The sequence below is a fragment of the Tupaia chinensis genome, unplaced genomic scaffold, assembly GCF_000334495.1.
Source record: "Tupaia chinensis unplaced genomic scaffold, TupChi_1.0 Scaffold140301_1, whole genome shotgun sequence".
Taxonomy (NCBI): domain Eukaryota; kingdom Metazoa; phylum Chordata; class Mammalia; order Scandentia; family Tupaiidae; genus Tupaia; species Tupaia belangeri.
In genome coordinates, this window is record NW_006200179.1 from 276304 (window position 1) to 295099 (window position 18796).

Sequence of the window (18796 nt, forward strand, 5' to 3'; positions counted from 1 at the left end):
ACAAACTCAAACCTTTTTTTCTTTAAGTCCAAGAAAAGTATGAACCACGTGGTTCATGGCCCACAATAAAGTATGCACGTTACTTCACCATCTGTCATTCAAATATTCCAAATACAAACATAGAGCATTAACAAAACAGGCTAAAAACGCTTCTCAACATTTTTTTTCCAATAAGACAAAAAAGGTTAATAGTTACAAATGGTTTACAAATAAAGTTTAGTGATTGTGCTTTTAAAACCAAAAAAAAAAAAAAAAGATTAAAAACAGTGCATTACAAAAACAAAAATCAAACAAACTTCCTTAAGTGGCACTTCTGAAAGTTGAACTGACACTACCAGAAGAACTTTAGGCCAGTTAAGATAGGCATGTTCATATTTGATTGGTCATTGAAAACATCCATTTTTTGTAATATGTATTTATAATGGTTTTCTGATTGAAAAATAGAACAAGGTTTTTTGCTAGGCTTACTTATGACAACGACTAGACAACCAGAGATCCAACTGGCTTAGCCCCTACCTATCCAAAAGTACATTTCCAATAAGAATATACTTCAATGATTGAAATGAAGACAAAATAAAGTACCACCAGGGGTTGCAAAGAGTATATATTTACAATGTTTTTACCCCAGTCAAATCGTTTGTAGTTCCGCATTTATGAATAGTTTTAAACATCTCCCAGCAAAGGGTGGTATGAAAGACTGACTTTAAAATCATGTTAAAATGAAGTATGTTTTAACTCGCATTAGCAGTTGGTTATAGAAAGATTATAGTTTGAGAGCCCTTGGCATGAGGTTGATTAATCAACTTTATATCTTTGATCAATATTTTGCTATAAAGTAGCTTGGTATACAAGCAGTGCAATGGCATATCTCAGGGGCAAAATGCAAAAGAACTGTTTAGTTCTCTCCTGCTGGCTGATGACTGAAGCGAGAAGTCAATACGCCTCCCCTGCTGGAAGTAAGATGTAACGGTGTGTTCCAACAGCAAGGGGAATCAAGAGGTTCTTCATAGGGTTGGGGGTCAAACATCAACAATAAAAACCCAATAAAAATTTTAAAATCGCATCCTAATAAGAGGAATAAAAATGACAATTTGTACACTCTGATTGCACTGAACATTTTATCTGGCGTGTCATCAGACATGAGGCATCTTGAGTGATATTTTTCACATTGGATCTCACAAGCCTCCCTGGTTGTCCTCAGCTTTCAGTTTCCTGTAAAAGATGTTTTATTGTTAAACGTGAAAGTAAATCTTAACAGTATTAGCTTATATTTATTTACAGGCATTTACTTTTATAGTTTCATGTGCTTTTTTTTTTTTCTTATCCATTCAGATTAGAGTGTTCAAAGCAACCAACTCTTAGTTAACTTTAGTTGGTTCTGATTCCAAATCCAAATGTCTTTAATGAGCATCAGTCTGAATTCCACACAGTGACTCAAGTGTAGCAGGGTGGGCATAGGGCTCTGAAGGAAGAGAAGAAACACACTGAATTCTCCCCTTCCTTCAGCCTCAACTCAGCATTATAGCTCAGCTTTTATTGATTTTAAGTGTTGGAGTTAACAGTAATGGTCTTTCATCCCCCAAAAGCATTATACTACTTTGAAAAAGGAAAAAATAAAATCTTAAAAAAGCTTCCCTAACAGTGTTTGCAGGAGGAAAGAATTTCTTATTCCAAACCTCAAAAATCAAAATACATTGGGCTTTACAGAACATTCCCTTAGACATAATCACTTTTTGTCTTCTATCATTAAAAAGTTATACTATAATACTCATTTAGCATTTACTTGAAATTAAATATATTTGTAGAAGGAAGCACCTGTTTTCAACTTATTTTCACTAAATGGAGGAATTAATCTTTAAAAAATGGGGGGTGGTGGATACATTTTCTTTTTAAGGTTTTTGACATAGGGTATATGAATTTGCTGGAGAGAGCCAGACAGAGAGAGAGAGGGAAAGTGAAAAATCACCTCCCCAGGGGTGATGGACACCCTGCAATCCCTTCTCCTCCATTCTTCTCTAGGGATTTGGACATGAACATACATGTACCCAGTGTAATTTTCAAGCCAAAGACTCCAAGGCTTGAACAATGGTTAGCCATGTGGAAGTTCAGTGCCTTAACCACCACAGCACCTTCTGGACCCCAGGGGAGACATTTTATAAAATGATAGATTTACTATCAACTATATGTTGTCTTGCTATCTGCAGATTCAAACAAGGAAGTATATTTTTGAATCAAGAAATGTTCTCTTTCTGGAAAGGTCAGTGTTACAGACCAGGCTCATGTTTACAGAAGAGCAAGGGTAGAAGATAACAAACCAGTCCCATTAACCCTGGTCACCACTGACTAGAGTGACAGACACAAAAGGATGAACGCCCTCACTCACATCATGTAACTACAACTCAACTAGGTTTTCTTAGCCTACAATACTATGAACTATACCTACAATGATAGCTCTTATTTCCCAATAATGTAATTGCTATAAATATATGCTTTATATCAATACTATATACAGGAATATAAACCCAAGACCCACAAAAAATCGTGCTATTAACAGTTGCAATATTGGGACACATTTCAGTAAAACCCTTACATTCTCGGAAGTTCTGTTTCTGGCATCATAGACCTTAGGATACTGAGAATTCATGATAAAATAATACACTGGTGGATATTTATAACTTTAAGGCTGATGTAACGACTACAGAGTAATGTTGAAAACTTGGAAAAAATTATAGGTACCTCTAATTCTTCATTATTATCTTCTCTTTCGTATGCTCCAAGTACTTGCATTTCTGCAATATTTCTTCGACCTACATTTGCTTGTTCTCTTTGTCTGCCTCCTGATCCTCTTGATGACATTGAGCTTGAGGAACTGGGATCTCTGGGATTATTTGATGTCGGAAAAGTAGGTCTGCAGTAAGGTAGAATATCCTCTGTGTAATGAAATACAATAAATGCATGTGAACACCATTAAAAACTTTCACTATAAATGTATCACACATGTCTATCTGTAACAATACATGGGGTAGCATTAGTGATTTGGAGAAATAAATGAAGACACTTTGTAAGCATAATGAGTATTTGAAAGTGAAAATAATTAGCCTTGTTGTTTTCCTAGTAGGGATCAGGGTTTTAGATTGATTTTACTCGTGAACTCTTATCTATCTCAAACTTACTTGGGACCAAGATCACTAAAGAAGATAAACCAAACCTGGAGTCAGGCTTGGCCTCAAAATCTATCATTCACTATGTGATCATATTTTAGGCTTTTGTTTTCCTTCTCTAAAAAGGAAGTAATCGTACTAAAAATGCAATACTAGTATTTATCTGTACCTAGAGAAGCTTCTAGTGTTGATATAAAAACAGATGAGGGCCAGCCCATGGTACAGCTTGTAAGTATTGTGAAGAGAAAGCCAGATACCACATGCTTGACCAGGGTTCAAGAACTGACCTCAGAAGCTTGCAAAACAACATGCCATGCTCATGTGTGTGTAGCCAGGATCCTGTCAAGATGGAGAACTGGAGGAAGGGGGATTGTGGCATGACTGGGACTCTCTCCCTCTGTCTCTTTCTCTCTCTGTCTCTCTATGCCCTGTGCATACATGATGTGCATACAGACTCTCTGATACCAAAGAGAGAGAGAGAGATGTAAATATAAGCTTTAAAGAGTTATTATAAGGAATAAGTAGAGCCCAAACCCAGTCTCTTAAAACTAACAAAACAGAATCAAGCCTTGATTCACTCCCAGATAGCAAGGTACAACCATTATTTAAACAGCATATTAACAGTGCAAAACTTTGAATCTGCCATTGTTAATTAACTTCCAAAAAACAAGTCACTTCAGTTAACTGCCATCTACTATATTTCTATCTCCAAACCGTTTACCTTTTGTGTTATTTCCATTGATGTATCATCCAACTCCTCATTTCTCTCCAAAGCTTGTTCAGTCTATAGTCTGGGCCTTGAACACATAAAAATCTAACTCTGCTACGTTTGCCCCATCTTCCACAAGCCCCTCTACTATCCATGTTGCTGGAATGAAACATTATTTTCCCAGAAGTTTCTCCCCACTAACTTTTTCCCATTGGAAAGGTAAGGAGGAAGGCTTGCCTATAGCTCACCAACACCAATTCTAAGTCACTGCCCCTCCATCCTTACACAAAAGCATCCTCCTGTGAGACCCAACCCTTCTGTATGACACTGGTATAGTCCTCCTAGACAGCACCTTGTTCCTCTGTTCTCATCATGCTTCCACCCAATTCAGAGTCCTGACTCACAGGATTCATGATCCATGAGGGTGATGGCTCCTGCAACCAATCTTCAAAGCACTCGGTCTCCTGTTACCTTCATCTTCTGGCCCTGTGTCATCAAATATTTTCCCTCTGTTGGCTTTAGTTTTGTCAAGCCACAATAAGAGGAAATTTCTCTCTTACTTAAAGCCTTTCTCTCTGAGCCTGTCCTTTATCTGAATGAATACCTTCTTTCTCTCCTTACTGCTCAGCCAAGCTTTTTGAAAAGCAATCTAGACTCAGCATTGGTAGTGACAACTTCCATTCACTCTGTGTCCTACTGAAATCTACTTATGCCCACATTACTACTATGAAACTGAGAGAACTGTAAATGCTAACTATGTTGCAGTCTTTTTGTCTCTTGACTTCACACTGCCCTTAATCAATTTAAACATTACTACTCTCTCAGCTGCTAATTCTCCTTTTCTGGCCAATGTTCTGTTGGCTCTATTTTAGGAAGTGCCTCTTATACATTAACCCACTGGACTGAAAGTAGAAAATCATAGGATCTCTGTCTCTCTCTATATATATAATATATATGTATTATATATATTAAGTATATAGTATATATAATATATATTACATATATATGTGTGTATATATATAATAACTCCTACTCAAACTTTTGTTTATACTTGATGTAGGACACACACACACACACACACACATTTTCACCACCACCATCACTCACTCTGTGATTTCATCCATTCTCACAGACTGTCACATTTTTAAGAATATAACTGTTATGAGAGCAAGTATTTTTGTCTACTATATATGTTGATATACTCCCTCCATGACAAACAGTTTCAAGTAAATGAGTGAATGGTTTTAACCACCATTTTTATCATAAAACATTATTCATTTATATTTTCAACTCTTGAACTATGCCTGAAATCTGAGGTAACTATAATCAGCTGAACTGAACTCGTTGAGTGCCAAACTCAACGTGCCAAGCATTGACCTCTTCATGCCCACTCTACTGAGATTTCCTCCCCCTCTGCATTCTCTAATATAGCAAAGAACAATCACTATCATTAAGATAGGCAAGATAGGAGCCAGCAGGTGGTGTGGAAGCTAAGGCTCTGGATCCCACATGGCCAGCTTTGTGGTTCAAGTCCAGGACCTGGAGGCTTGAGAATCACACCAGGTGCATGTGCATGAGTGCCCCAGATCTTGAGAGAAGAGTGTAGAAGGGATTGTGGTGCTGCCATGGCCATTTGCCTTGTGAGTAATTTCCAACTTTATCTTTCTTCCTTTCTCTGTTTCTCTGGCAAGTGCATATACTCTATAGCAAAACCAAAACCAAAACAAAACAAAGAAGCAAACAAAAAGACATACATGATAGAAAAACAGATTATTTTAGATTCTTCTATCTCTTTCAACAACCATCCTGTAACCCTCAAGTGTATCCTTTCCATATATTTAAATTTACAGCAAATAACTCCAAAAAAATTTCTTACATTTTTCCAGTCACCAATCCCTGCTTTCATAGCCAGATTTATATTTGCTCCTGTCTGAAGGTTGCAAACATTTTCTAATAGGTTTCTATATCTTTATTCTCTTCTAAACTGTCTTTCCTTAGCCTTCTCCTCTTACAGGATCTATAAGCTTTTCATGACTTAAGGCTACATTTGCCTCGGAAACTTCATCTTTGACCAATTTTATTAGTAGTAATACTCAAATTTCTCTTAGTCTCCTCAATGGGCCTTAAGGTTTCTCATGCTGTCTCTTCTACCAGAATAATCCATTTTTCTTATCTAAGCTAAATTCCATCCATTCTTAAACACTTAGCTTATGTGACGTATACCAGAAAAGATTAAGAGGGCTTTACTAATATTGCATTTCACACGAGACTTGGATAATTGTCCCTCTTTTGGACTATCATGGCATCATGAAGGTTATACTGAATATAAACATTTCTTTGAATTTATAGATTATCTATCTCTCTCCCTCTAACTGTAAGCTTCTTGAGGTCAACGTTCATGCTACCCATAAATCTCAGAACTTATTATAATGCTAAATAACACAGTAAGTATTCAATATGTATAAAAATAAATTAAACTAACTGAGGTAAATGTTAGCAAAAAGTTCAGACATTCCAGTCTGGAAGACTACTCTCCTTAATTAAAAATAATCATCCATTACACATGTAAATCACACAGCCTCTTACATTATAAATAATATAAATTACATTACAAAGGTGAATATTACAACAATGCATAGAAATGATCATTTAATAACACATACACACAGGGTATAGTTCATGTAAGTATTTGGAAAAGCAGGACAAATGAAATAATAACTGGTCAATGTAACTCAGTGCTTTCCTTGTTTCTATTTTTTTTTCAATTGCCAGAGGGCATGTGCACTCATGTAAGAGAGAAAGAGAGAGAGAGAGAGAGAGAGAGAGAGAGAGAGAAAGCACCTCCAATGGGGTATGGTCATGCCACAATCCCTTCTCCTCCATTTTTCCATTCTTTTGAGATTTGGGGCATACACACATATGTCTTGTGCATGTTTCTCAAGTTGCTAGAGCCAGGACTCAACCCATAGTCAAGCATGTGGGATTCGGCCCCATGTAACCCCTAGGCTATGGGGCTGAACCTTTCCTTCTCTATAGATTAGTAATTCCAGTATTAATATTTTAGTTAGAAATGTATTTATTCATTTATTTGCTAAAGGGTGCATCCTCTCACTGGAGAGAGAAAAATAGAATGATGGAAAGTCAGAAATCATTCCAAGAGGGGTGGCTGCACTGTAGTCTTTTCTCCATTATCCTTTTAGGATTTGGGGCATGTATGCACATGTGCCCTGAGCACTTGGCCATGTGGAATCCAGTCGCCTTAACTACTACACCACCAACTAGTCTTAGAAATAATTTTATTGCCCAAAAAAGAACTTATTAAATTCCTGAGGATTTACTTTGGAAAAATTCATCTATTTGTTCTAATTGTGTATAAATCAAGATTTTTCTAGGTTCACAAAATTTTCTCCTGAAGAATTGCACCTACTTTGGATGAAGTTTGCTTATGGGCAGAAAAGTGGTCCATACTTTCTGGTCAGATATAAGTTTCATAATTTACATCATGACATTTTACTTATGAATCATTACTTGGAGTCTAGTCACCATGAGTCAAAAGTTCAAAGCCAGATCAACTTTGGCTTAACTGATAAAAATAAACCAATAAAGTTTTCAAACTTTGGATTGTAATGATAGATATTGTCATCAACGGAAACTTTTCCATTTATGTGTCCTTTCAGTGTTTTGCCTCCTTCTTTTCTCCTGATTCTTTCACTCTCACCCTCTTCCCACACATTCTAGTGTACCCACAGTTGCTCTCCATGACTGTGTGCCCTGCAGTCTTTCAGTTCCGAGACTTGAACCACAGTAACTTATGTGGGAATCCAGCAATGTAACCATTAGGTCATTACACTGATCCTGCCCAATCACCTTTCTAATATTATCTCTTACCATTTGTCCCTGGACCCAAGCATTGTCCAATCAAACTGGATACCATGGTTCACCAAATAGCCACCTTCACATTTTCATATTCTTTCTCTCAACCTGTTTTCTTGATGTGATATCCCCATCACTCTGTTCAACCTGTGGAATCTATGCTTTCCTGTAAAATCCAACTCGAATGGCATTTTTCCAGGGAACTTGTGTAACATCATGTACTGGAATAAATTGTATTAAAATTATTTGGGTGTATGTGTGTCTCCTTTAGAGAGTAAACTTTTAATCTTATCACTTTCCTATGACCCTTGGGGCCTAACTTGGGAACATATGCTTAATCTCTATTTACTTGCCACTTGAAAAAGTCAATACCTTGGATGAGATGAGTCTTCGCTGGTGGAAGGTCTCGTTTTGCTGCCTTGTTTCCTCGCCCTTTCCCATCATTTTGCTGTTCCTGTGCTTCTCTGAGATCACTGGGATTGGGACGCATGTCAGCAGCTTGTCTTCCATCCAGTACTTCTCTCCCCTTGTAACTGCCTCCTTTTCTATCTGATGATCTGTCTGTTCTTGCTTCTGCAGAAGGCAGTTTTGGCACCACTGCAGGCCTTACCTCCAGCTGTGCCTTGGACTGAACAGTGGGTGACTTTATAGCAGGTGGTGGCACCGGAGGAGGGGGAAGATCTAAAGGGAAAAATTTAACACATCCCCATTTATAACATTATCAATACTTAGGATTATCATTGGCATAACATTCAACTGTGAGATACTTTATCTCTAATGTACTAGAACAACTGAAGGCAAATGAGAAATACACCAACAATTCTGTGTATTCTCATTATATCACACAGGAGTACTAAATGGCAGAGTTGGGATTTGGAGATGACCTGTTCCTGGAATGGCTAATGTTGGCCACCTGTACTGTAAGTGTCCTTCCCTCAACCATGGCAGTTTCCTAATTGATTTTAGAAAACGCTGCTGTTCTCAGATGCATACACTTATGCCTTCAGGCAACCACTTCAAATTGATTGAGGTTGGCACTTGACTTGAGACCCATTCGCCATCTTGAATCTAGCTTAAATCCCTTCTCATTTTGTAGACAAAGAAGCTCAAATACATAGACCTTAAGCTATTTTCCAATCTCAAAGCTAGATATCTACGATAAGAAATAAGAGCAATGCTCTTAGATTCTTAATTGGGGATTCAGTATTCTTTGTGCTACTTCATTCGGTTGTATGTTTATATTCTACCACCCACTGATGGGATTGCTCCACTCTGTATATACCCTGAGGTTTAAAATCACAGTCTCATTGAATAAATATAGCTACTGTTTTTCTTATTCATTTATTGATACAGTTGTTGCTATATATTAGGTAATACATATTATATATAAAATATAATTCAATTTCTTATATTATAGATGCACTTAAGGATAAAATTATGCATAAAATGTGTTATCTAGAAAATTTATTCCCCATAAGCAATGATATCTTTTTAAAAGACTCCTATATATACTCAAGGAAATGAAGTGTGTGTCCTAGTAGTATTCAGTAAGTTAGTCTAGGAATATGAAAAGACTCTAGGTTTAGTTTATTCTAGCTGTGGTATGGAGGCTTGAACAAAAGAAAAAATTTCAATATAGAAGGAGAAAAGTTTTTTTTTTTTTTTTTAATTTTTGCTGTAGGGCATTAAGCTTGCCAGAGAAAAACAGAGATATATAGAGATAGAAAGTGAGAAATCATGCCCCCCTCCTCTTCCCCCAGTGAGGATGGCCACACCATAATCCCTTTTTCTCCATTCTCCTCTCAGGATTTTTGGCATATATACACAAACACCCGCATGCTTTTCAAGACTCTAGGTCCAAGACTTGAACTGTACAGTTTACAATGTAGGATCTTACCACCGTAATCACCACAACACTGCCTGGTTACAAAATATACTTTTTATGTTTTTCTTTTTCTCTTTCTTTCTCTCTCTTTTTTTCCTTTCCTGTCTTTCTTTCTTCTTCCTTTTTTTGCTAGAAGGTGCATGCACTCACCAGAGACAAAGGGAGAGAAGAAAGCACCCTCTCTATAAGGAATGGTCACACTACAAATCTCTGCTCTTCCATCTCTCCCTTTCTTTTGGAATTTTAGGCATGTACACATGTACCTGGCATGTTTCTTTCTTTCTTTCTTTCTCTTTCTTTCTTTCTTTCTTTCTTTCTTTCTTTCTGTTTTAAGGCTAGTCACGTGAGGCAGTGGCAGTAGAGAAGGAACAAAGCAATCTGTAACTGGCTGTGATCAATTAGTTAGTTATAAACACCACTGCACTCGGACCAGCCTGGCATGTTTCTCAAGTCGGTCTACAGCTTGGACCACATGGTCAGCCATGTGGGATCCAGTTGCCTTAACTTCTAAGTCACAGAGTCAGTCCCAAAAGGTTATTACAATAGTTCACATAAGTAATGATAGGGATAGAATGGTACTGGTGGCTCTTCAGATTAAAAGACAAAGAGATGTTTGAAAGGGTAAGGAAAAAATATCAGTGCTAAGATATGAGCAATGGCATACAGCTTGGCAGTGAGATGAAGAAAGAATCTAAGGTGCCTTTTAGAATTTTTGCCATAGTGCCTAGATAAAGGAGAAGAATATCACAGAAGGTATGGAATGCAGAAATAAGGAAGAAGTGTTTATGAAGCAAGAGCCTAACTTGAGGCTTAAAAAAAAATGAATAGGAGTCTTTGGAGTATCTGGAGAGAGAGGTACAACAGATAGTTGCATATAAAATCTGAATATTAAGAGAGGTCAAATTGGGAACAGTAGATGACATAATGGTTACATGGCTGAACTCCCACATAATCAACCACGGTTCAAGTCCTGGACCCAGTGGCTTAAAACTCACACCAGGTGTGTGTAGGTGCATGTCCAAAATCCTGAGAGGATAATGGAGGAGAAGGGACTGCAGCATAGCCATACTCCTTGGGGGGGGGGGGGATTTCTTGTTTTCTGTCTCTCTGACTCTCTTTTTGTTTCTCTGGTAAGTGCATGCACCCGATAGCAGAAATCTCTCTAAAAGAGAGAGAGGAGAGAGAGATAAGGTAAAATTCAGAGATGTAGAGATATGTAAATCATCAGCATAACTACATTTTTTAGTCATGTACTTAGAAATAGTAATGTTTTCACATTTGAAGAGCAATACCTATGTGACAGAATAAATACAACTAAAAAGCATTTATAAAACATTTATTAGGGCCAGGCAGTGGTGTGGTAATTAAGGCAGCTGGATCCCACATGGCAAATTGCATGACTTGAGTCCTTGACTTGGCAGCTTGGAAAACATACCAGAAGCACAGGTATGCATGCTGAAAATCCCAAAAGGAGGGAAAAATGAGGAGAAGGGATTGTGGCATGACCATTTCCTACGGGGGTGCTTTCTCATGTTTTTCTCTCTGACTCTCTCCAGCAGTACATGTCCCTGTTGGTAAATTTGGTAAATTTATATTTTATATACATATATATATATATATATATATATATATATAGAGAGAGAGAGAGAGAGAGAGAGCACTGATTATACTGATAATTATAGTATTTAGCCCTGTATTTACACTTTGACATTATAAACAATTTAGAAGTATGTAAGTGTTTAATCTTGAAATGACAACATCTCATGCCTCCTGTTTCCATTTCAAATCCTCAGTACTAATTATGAAGAGGTAATCAGTTTGAATAGTTTTCTATAGGTCATCCCCCAAGTTATTAACGTGCATAAAGCAGGGCCACCAAGCCTCCTGACTCCAGAAAGCACAGCTCACATCAGGGACATGGATCACGGCCACGCCTGTGATGGCACGAGGCTCCTGCCTGCCCGTCTGTATGTGGCAGCAGATACCAAGGACCAGACACGAAGATGCAGACTTGCTATTTGTCAGCAAGAACAGAACGGCACTTTTTTCACCCAGCTGTGAGGTCATGTAGATTTTCATGTGTGTGCACACAAGAGAAATGTGCATGACACCTTGTTCTATGAATGTGTCATAATTCATTTAACCAGTCCCTACAGAGGAATATTTTCTATTGTCTCTGATACTTTACTATTATTGACAATGGTCAACTGACTATCATTTATGTATACAACCCTGAGAAGCTTAAATACCAAAATTATACTTCAAAGATTTTTTAGTAACAAATGAAAGATTCTACAAAGTATCAGTTTTACCTTAATGTTTCTCATTCTTACATATTTCTAAAAAAAAAAAAAATGAATTAACCCCTTTTTTGGTACCATAAGAAGTATAAGTATTTTTGAAACTGGTAAATCAAAACTAAAAATCTATCCAACACCCACTATTATAGAATTAGCCTTACTTTATTTTTTTAATTAAATTTTTGCCATAGGGTACATAGGCTCACTGGAGAGAGAGACAGGCAGAGACAAAAGAGGGAAAGTAAGAAATCACCCCCTAGGGAGGATGGCCACCCTGCAAACCATTCTCCTCTCTTCTCCTCTTGAGATTTTTGGGCGCTCATGCTCACATGCCCAGCTTCGATTTCAAGTCACTGGGTCTGGGACTCGAAACACAATTGGCCATGTGGAAGTCCAGTCCTTTAACCACCATGCCACCTGCTGGCCCCTAGCCTTAATAATTTTAAGCAAAAAATTTTCATATTCTTCTCAAAAAATATGTTAAAGCTAAGGCATTAAGATTCATTGTATTTTTTTAAAATTTTTTAAAGTTTATTTACTTATTTTATGAGAGCGAGACACAGAGAAAGAAAGAAAGAAAGAAGGCCCCAGTCGGGATTTCTTGCCATGATTCTCCGCTCAGGATAGTGCACAGGAACATGCACTTGGCATGTACAGGAAGCCCTCAGGACGCAAACTGGGGACCTTCCCATAAGGCCTCAGCCTCACAGATCATTGCTTGACCACCTCACTACCATAGCCAGTCATTGTGCTGGTCTTTGAAAGCAGAAAGCTTGAGTTGCTATCTTACCATCAGCCGTTTCACTTAGAAAACTATCATAAGAAGTGCACTTTTTTGTTTTTTAATTGTTGGCTTTGATGGCTTACCGTGTTCTAAACAGCCTCAACATTTTAGCTGAAATAGTGGCCAAGTACAGCCAACAGTACTCATTTCCCTCTGGTCCTCCATAATCAAAAGGCTTTTGTCTTGCAACACAGATTGGCATTGTCACTAGTGCATGATCTTTCTCCGTCATTTACTATTTTAATGGATTTTCCAAAAATGTTACTTAAAAAGAAGTACTATAATAGAGACCTCCCTCGTCTGTTTCTCTTCATTAAAGATAACTAGGGAAGAGTCAGAAAACACTGTACTGAGTGGCCTGAAGCCGTGAGACCCAAGGCAGAGCTGAACTAAGTTCAGGTTGAGTCTGCAGCTGGCAATACTGTGATAAAGAAAACCAAATTCCAAGGAATCAGAGAACGACTGTAGACTTATTTCTGTACTATCTACTTAAGCCAGATTGCAAATACAGACTAGCAGGAGTTAATGACTGCCACTATCATCAAATCACAAAATACGTGAACTAACCAGATATCATAGCTTATGATTACCACTATCATGCAAGTCTTACGGAATATATGACTCTAGAGATGAAAGTCAATGATCAGATATTATATCAATATATAGCTGCTATCTATAACATGGGTAGGAAGGAGAAGAGAACTCAGCAATGTAAAGAATTCTAGCATCTGTGTATAATTGTCACTGTATCTAATTGACAATGAAAGAGAACTGCTGGCAGGTTAAATTTCATAAGCAAATAGCCAAATACATTCTTTTTTAGGTAGTATAAAAGAATTACTAAGTCAAACCAGGGATTGTCTACCCTAAATAATTCTATATTTTGCATAGTGATCAACAGGACTTTCACCTAATCTATACCATGTAAACTTGGAATTGAATTTAACAAATGGGATCATAGACCTATTCTCTATCTCTGTCTCTGTTTCTCTCTCTCTCCTTCTCTCTCTATATATATATACCCTAATGTATGTATCTACATACAATCATGTAAACATTCATTCTTTATACAAGGTTTCCCAAATAACAGTATAAAAAGCATATAGAGAAACATATAAGAACAAAGGGGCCAGCAGGTTGACTGAGGTTCGAGTCCCAGACCTGGTGGCTGGCTTTCTTACTTTCCCACTCTCTCTGTCCTTTTCGGTGAGCATGCATACCCTATAGCAAAATAAAATAATAATAATAATTCTAAAAATTACAATTATTAAAAAATAAGAACATAACGCAAGAAGACAGTGCTGGCAGCATTAATTCATTATAGAGACCCAGCACTCTATTTACTTAACTGCTTAAAGTCCTAAGACCTTGTAATTAATGACAAATCAAGTCAAAATAACATCATTCCAAAGAGGGTGTTGAATTTATAATTTATGAAAAGTAGGACTAGAGAAATAATGTAGATTTGGTTTTTAAATCAAGAATGTTAATGCATCGGAAAGGGTGAAAAGCGGGGGTGGGAAGAATCTATTAGAAGGCCCTAGAAATGCACTTATGCTTGGCTTTAACTCGATAAGACTCCAACTAATAAATATTCATATATTTTAATCCGACTCTTCATCTGGGTTAAATTTATAAGCAGCAAATAGGAAATAAATAAATAATTATATGCTGCCTATCAGTGTGACTTCGGAGCAATGCACTCTGCTTGGTATTGACTATTCCCTGAGTATTTATGAGGCCTTGTACTTACCTACAGAGCAAGGGATGGCCACAGTGCTGTGCGCTGGAGACTGCTAGACTATTGTGGATGCAACTGTGACCCCCAAAAATTCATATGCTGAAGTGCTGACACCCAGTACCTCAAATATGACTCTAATTGCAGTCTTTAAAGAAGTGATTCCATAGAATGAGGTCACTAGAGTGGACCCTAATCCAATATGACTACTGCCCTTATAAGGAGATTAACACAGAGTCACACAGTGAGGGTAGATTATATGAAGACAAAGGGAGAAGACCGTCTCTTCAACAGGGAGAGGGTTGTCCGAAGAAACCAACTGTACTGACACCTTGATCTTGGATTTCGAGCCTTCAGAAATTCAGAAAATTAATTTTTTTTAAGATCCCTAGTCCGTAGCACTTGCTTAAGGCAGCACAAGCAAATTAACATAGGAGGTAAGTGACAAGGACCATCAAAAATCACTCTTTATCTGTTCAAAGAGACTTTTTATCTTTCTTTATATACTTTACAAAGAACTCTTCCATAGAAATTCACAACTTGGGCAAAATTTACAAAACAAAAGTGCTACAAACTCAAGGCCTTTATTTTGAACATAGTTCACATCATAAGTCTATTGACAATAATCAAACTCATGTAACACTGTAAAATATGTTTAGTTCACATTTTTTTAGGGAGATTTTTTGCTATAGGGTATACACTCGCTGGAGGGACAGAGAGAAAGCAAGAAATCCCCCCCCCCGGGGGGATGGCCACACTGTAATCCCTCCTCCATTCCCATCTGGGGATTTTGGGCACACATGCACACACATCCAGTGTGTTTCAAGGTGCTGGGTCCAGGACTCAAATCAGAGTCAACTACATTGGAGTCCAGCTGCATAACCAACACATCATCTGCTGGTCTCTTTAGTTTACATTTTAACACCTGGTAGCGCCTTAATTCTTCACCCTCTTCTCTCTCTCTCTCTCTTTTTTTCTTTTTTTATAAGAAGTGCAAGCTGTGTCGGTCTCCAAACTTTTTATGAATGGTTGTGAATATTTTTTCAAAAAAATGACGTGTAGTAATGTAAAAAAGAAAAATTCTGAAAACAGAACTGTTTTTTCCATGTTACAACTACCAAGAGTATGTGCATATCTTTTATTTGGTAAATTAAGAAGCACCTACATTTATATTATTTTAATTAATTATATGCATTACTGGATATTTATATAATAACAAATAGATTCATTATACTTTCTTTTATGAACCATAAGCATTCAGAATTAAATGAAGACTTGTTATTACCATAAATATAACTTAAAGACAGATGCTTATCAAAATGTTGAAAGGAAGTTAAAGCTGTAACTTAAAAATAGCTTTAGTAATTTCTCCATTTACTTCAAGAGAACAACTTAGAAAAAACAATTACTGGCTTTTATATTGCAGTATCCACATGATAAATTTACAAAACTACTTTTGCAAAATAAGAATTCAAAATCCAAATAGTATTTCTGATGAAATTTTTGGCTTTACAAATATTTCAATATGTTTCTTTGGTATTTCAGAAATAACCTATAAAATAACTGGAATGCATTATCATTCAATTTAATAGTTATTATTCAGGGAATAGTTAGAATCTATATTTAATTATTAAAATACTGGAATAAGTTCTGTAGAACAGGGGAAGATGGAAAATACACAGTCATCTATGAAGCATAGTGAAATTTACAACTGGGTTGCTCTATTCCTTAATTTGGCATGCTTACAGTATTTGGAACATTTTTAAAAAGCATCACTCAATGTCAGACTTCTTTCAAATGTATAAATAAGAAGTGAAGAGAGCTACACAAAGCTTTAGGCCAGACTTTTCTTTCTTATGTTTCCACCCAGGTTTGATATTCAGCCCATTTTCCAGTTAGGAGCCCTCTGTTTTAGATAATAAAAATTGATAAAACAGTCATAAAACTTGCAAAATGCCATTACAGGGGTCCCATAAATGTGAAATTGCCTGTAGAGTTTGGGGATTTATACCTAGTGTTTGTCCCTTTGCAGAGGCAAACATGCACAAAGCCACTGTAATAACCCTTCAAAATCAGATAATATTCTGACAGCTCAGTTTACTGACAAAAGCATCCTGGGCAGAAGCCAGGAGGCCCAGGTGCGCTGTGTCATGCCAGCATTTAATGTAGTCTAGTATCAGATAGATGCTAGTGAGAGAAAATACTCGGAATAAAGTACAGATAATAGCACGGACAGCCACTCAGTGCAAAATTACTCAGGCTCATCATGCTGTGAGCTTTGTATTAAATTTTTCTGTCAAGTGCAGGAATCACAGGGAGAAGTACCTCAGAAAACCCTCCTTGTAACCTTGGATAAGTATCTATAATATTAGGCTTTCATATGATAATGGCAAATGATGCCCTTTTTGAAAAATTGCTGACTGGTAATGAAAGTTCTAATCAGATCGTGGTTGCAAAGGACCAGGAGGTGGGGAAACGATGCCTGAGACACCCTTCTCTCCCCACCTCTTTAGAAATTTAGCAAACTTGACAAGATGGGTGAGTCTGGGGGAATTGATCTTACACGAATTTCTAACAAAGCCCGTGGGGTTGTTTTATAAAATGAGAAGGTAGAGGTTTAATAAGTGCTGGGCCACCTGAGGCACTTTCATTAAAGGCTCTCTCTAGACAACATCACGATGTTTACATTACCCTCTCCTGCTCCCTTGGGAATAGCAGTGTTACCTCTTCAGTGAGAGTCGATATTGTATGTGAAGGCATGCAGAAACATGATGCGATTTGATGCAATTTGCCTTTTGGTGCACAAAATTACTGTCTGTAGCAGCATTATAGTTAGAATTAATATCCAGACAAGTTTATTGTCTTCTATTTGGATGCAAAATTATAGGGCCAAAAAAAAAAAAAAAAGAAATAAAAAAGAAAAAAATTTGAGGACACTGATTTATCGTTGACTCAGATAAATATTGGGTTGTCAGCCATGAAATATTTTCCTGCGCTTTACTACGCAAAAACATGTCATGACTTTTCCGACAACCCAATAAAAGCTTGATCCTACCCATCACTCCAACTATAGCAAGGCCTGACATTTTTGTTGTAAACTATAAAATAATCTTTCAAAAAATGTTTCAATCACATTGTTACAATCCACATTGCTTTAGTTTCGTGAATAACTGGCTTATTAAAAACTGCAAGGATTAGAGATGCTTGACAAGATATGGAAATAGGAAATAGATCTCTTCCAGTAGTAACAGGAAGTTTAGTGTAAATGAATTTTTAGTGCAATTCCTAATGCCAGTGACTATGTTTTCTTAGTACTAGCGATCCAGAGTAAACGGGCGAGATTCCTAGGTGTTTTCATCCTTTTCAGTGGACTTACCATCTGTGTAGGCTTCTCTGCGCAGATGTCCTGGCTGCTGTTTCTGTTTCTTGGCTGGTCTGGCTTTCTGCATCACAGCAGCACTCATGTTGCTGTCTGTAGACACAGGACTTGTGGGTCTAGGGCACTGAGACGCATGAAAATGGCGGCGACCTGAGGCAAAAAATCAGAGCCAAAGTCATTGATGAATTTTAATTACCACAGGAAAAACACAAACAAAACATTCAAATCAAAAATGAAAAATGTTTAAATAAACTCCTCTGGCAAATAATAGGTTTTTTTTTTTTGTTTGTTTTGTTTTGTTTTTTTTTTGTCATTGTGTGTGTGTTTATTCATTGGAGAATACACCCTAAAGAATTTTCAGGCTTTTCCTGTTTCTTCTTTTCTAAATCCCAATTTATTTTTTCTGTTGCAGTTCATAATAACTATGTATTAAAGAAACACATTCTGATTATTTTGGCAACTAGCTTCAGTAACATTTTATTCTTAAACAAAAATATTAACAGTTTACATAATATATTCAATGCCTGTTGCTTTCTCAAGAGGAAAACCAAAGTCCTTAAGGAGTTCATGTTCATGGGACCACACAATGGCATAGCAGTAACACAACACAACACTCTGTCATGCTGGACTCACGTGCGACGGTCCTGAGTTCCCATCCCAAGGCCTCCCTGGACAAATGCAGCATGTCCATGATCTAGGCTGACTGAGACTGGCAGTGGATTGTGACGTGAAGAAATTTGTTGGGGTACCTGCCTTTATTTCTCTCTCTATGTCTCTCTCTCTCTCTCTCTCTCTCAAAGGGATGGAATAAATAAACTCAAAAGAGAAAGCAATTACTTGAATAAATAAGAAACTCACATTCTAGGAATAAATAGTACTAATTATGTCTCTATTTTAATTAAGTGTATATTCATAATATTCTTTGAAGACAGACTCTTAATATCTTTTTTTTTTTTTTTTAAGAGAG

At 37.0% G+C, this 18796-nt stretch overlaps 1 protein-coding gene across 8 annotated transcripts in view; it reads right to left on the minus strand.

Annotated features, from left to right (window-relative positions):
* Window positions 1-233: 233 nt before the first annotated feature.
* The window catches only part of ROBO1 (roundabout guidance receptor 1), a 1280027-nt gene continuing 1261464 nt past the window's right edge, over window positions 234-18796 (minus strand). For all 8 annotated transcript variants that reach the window (XM_006162599.3, XM_006162600.3, XM_006162604.3 and 5 more), the window contains 4 exons: window positions 17827-17979; window positions 8116-8424; window positions 2737-2930; window positions 234-1212 (listed from right to left, as the gene is read on the minus strand). In XM_006162599.3, coding sequence (XP_006162661.1) covers window positions 1198-1212; window positions 2737-2930; window positions 8116-8424; window positions 17827-17979 — 671 coding nt within the window. In that variant the 3' untranslated portion in view covers window positions 234-1197. The remainder of the gene's footprint in view (window positions 1213-2736; window positions 2931-8115; window positions 8425-17826; window positions 17980-18796) is intronic.